A 2,500-nucleotide genomic window follows, 5' to 3' on the forward strand; every position below is an offset into this window, starting at 1 on the left:
CTGAAAGAAGCTGCCAATTATTCTCGAGGCTATTTGACATTGAGATAGGGAGGAATGCCAAGAAAACTGAGGCATCCGGCTCTCAGCAGGAAGGCACACCTTGTAACGTCGTCGCATGTAAATGCCAATGGATGCTGATGAAAGAAATGTAACTGCAAAGAATGTCCAGGTGGCAAGCACAAGAATGGAAAACTAATCTTCATGAAGGCTCCAAGTCAGCCTGCGTCAGTGGACAGGTGGAACAATGGTTGGGATCGAAAGTACATTGATTGAAGTAGCTTAACCATTGGGAAGCAAAGGCAAAGCTGACATTTTGGGTATTAACCCTTCGTCAGAGCAAAAGAGGGAGACGGGATAGGGGGAAATGTTTATGATAGGGTTGGAGTGCGTAGGTCGGTCAGATCAAAGCTAAGTCGAGGATCAGGATGTACATACGTGGTGTGGGAGTTCAAGTCCCTTTGACTTCTGACTCCTGAACCCTTGTTCTCCCTTTCATGAGTAGTCAAAATGAGTTGTTCCCTGATGTAGCTGTGAAGCACATTTTTGACTCACTCTCAACCGAAATTATCTTCCCACCTATCCCATCCCCTTCTTTTGCTCTGACGAAGGGTTGACACCCGAAACTTCAGCTGTTTTTTGCTTCCCGTGGCAGTTAGCTCGACTAACATCCTGTTGATTCCATCCATCCTTTTGTGACTGGTTTGGATGGAAACTGAGCAAAATTTTACGATCAAAAGCATTGATTTTCAGTCATTATGGGTTCCAAAGGTCAATACAGTCCAGTAACATCTATCAACTACTAGACTCAGTGGTGTAATGGTTAGAGTGGCCACTTTGAGTCTGGGAGGTCGGTGGTTGGAACCCTGGCCGAGACGTACCAAAACCATTTTAAATGGTATGTGCTGCTTCCTTGCTTGACGTTCAGCATTTAAAAAGGACAGAGCATGGACGAACAACCACAAGTTGGTAACCATTGTGCAGACTTTAATGACCTCCTCTTGAGTTTAAGTTCCTTAATGGGGCAATGATGTGGCCTTTAAACATAAATCAACTTGAACTGCTTTTTCTTTATCTTAAGAGATATAGACAATGTTGTGGCTGGCATACCAGCCAGTGAAAGGCCATAAACCAAGCAGCAGGTGTTGTGAGACTAGTAAAGTAAAGCATCATGTGATGTTTGAACTATTTGCACTGGCATTGGACTTCAAGATATATGTCCCAACATTGAGCGGTTGGACTAAGTTACAGATCAGGGTATCACTCTCGTCACAATAATTATTTTGGTGAAACTTTGAACTTGTAAACGTGACTGGAAGCAGGAAACTAAGTGCTGTACAGTAAAATGGTTCCAAATTAAAGTGTCTTGTATACGCGTCTGTGATTGGAGAACCAACATTGTATGTCCTAACAGAGCGGTTGCTGTCCAACCCATTCCTCTGGGTATGCTGAACTTGCTCGGTGTTTAACATCATCACAAAGAGACAGAGAGACAGAGACACAGAGACAGACCCAACACAGAGACAGTCAGAGGAAAATCACTCTCATCCATCATGGAAAATAAAAAGTAAGACATTGAGACATTCCAACATCCCAATGAGACTTCACCAAAAGAGGATATCCAGTGTTAAAGGATCACGTCCTTGCAGATGATCCCTGTGGTGTTGAGTGACAAAATAAATGAGTAAATGATAAAGTAGTCAATTCCAACTGACCTCTTCATCTGATTCACGGCTCTTGTCCACACATTGCCCAGCACGGCACGACCGGTTCCTTCCGCAGTGTGTTCCATCCGCCCATGGGAAGTGTCGTGTCTGGCACACGAGGTGTCCACGCGCGTGGCCCGTGCACCACAGACGTGCACATGGGATTGTGAATGGGCAGGGACGGGAGCCACGTCCAAACGCGAGCTCACATTGCTGTGTTGCGCTGTATGCTGTTCCAGGTAACTCAGTCGGTAGTGCCAGCAGGTGAGCAGGTGGGTCCAGCAGGCAGTCACCTTGGTGTAAAAAGACAGGATTTTCGTAACAAGTAATTATCAGTTAAGACGACTGTACTTACTATATTCCCATCCTCCAGATCCACAACACCCTGACCCCCACTTCACCTCCACCCTCTACCTTCCCTGCCCCCACCTCCACCTCCAGCCTCGCTCAACCACATCCCCACCCCCCCCACTTATTGCCACCCCCACCTCACCTACACACTCTCCCCTTCCTGCCCCCACCTCTCACCCCCATGCTCCTCCACCACCCACCATACCTTCAATGCTCCACCCTCACCCCCCCCCCCCACCTTCACATTCCCCTCAACCTCTTACCCTCTCCCCATGTGCACGCGCACTCACACACACACACACACACACACACACACACACACACACACACACACACACACACACACACACACACACACACACACCATGTCCGCTGTCCAGGAAATCTGTGATGGTGAGTGCACTGCAGATCGACCAGGGCTTGTCATGATCTACACGTGTGATTGT

At 47.5% G+C, this 2,500-nt stretch overlaps 1 protein-coding gene across 4 annotated transcripts in view; it reads right to left on the minus strand.

Moving 5' to 3' along the window:
- LOC147031073 (A disintegrin and metalloproteinase with thrombospondin motifs 15-like) overlaps window positions 1–2,500 on the minus strand; it is an 82,716-nt gene that overhangs the window by 39,401 nt on the left and 40,815 nt on the right. For all 4 annotated transcript variants that reach the window (XR_015056652.1, XM_085875779.1, XM_085875782.1 and 1 more), the window contains 2 exons: window positions 2,419–2,500; window positions 1,713–1,996 (listed from right to left, as the gene is read on the minus strand). The exon at window positions 2,419–2,500 is cut by the window's right edge and continues 86 nt beyond it. Coding sequence is in view for 3 of the 4 variants with exons in the window: in XM_085875779.1 (XP_085731905.1) it covers window positions 1,713–1,996; window positions 2,419–2,500 (366 nt within the window). In the remaining variant the exon portion in view is untranslated. The remainder of the gene's footprint in view (window positions 1–1,712; window positions 1,997–2,418) is intronic.

Source organism: Eptatretus burgeri, chromosome 3, assembly GCF_056783735.1.
Source record: "Eptatretus burgeri isolate ZD-2024b chromosome 3, Ebu_testis_v1, whole genome shotgun sequence".
Classification (NCBI taxonomy): Eukaryota; Metazoa; Chordata; class Myxini; order Myxiniformes; family Myxinidae; genus Eptatretus; species Eptatretus burgeri.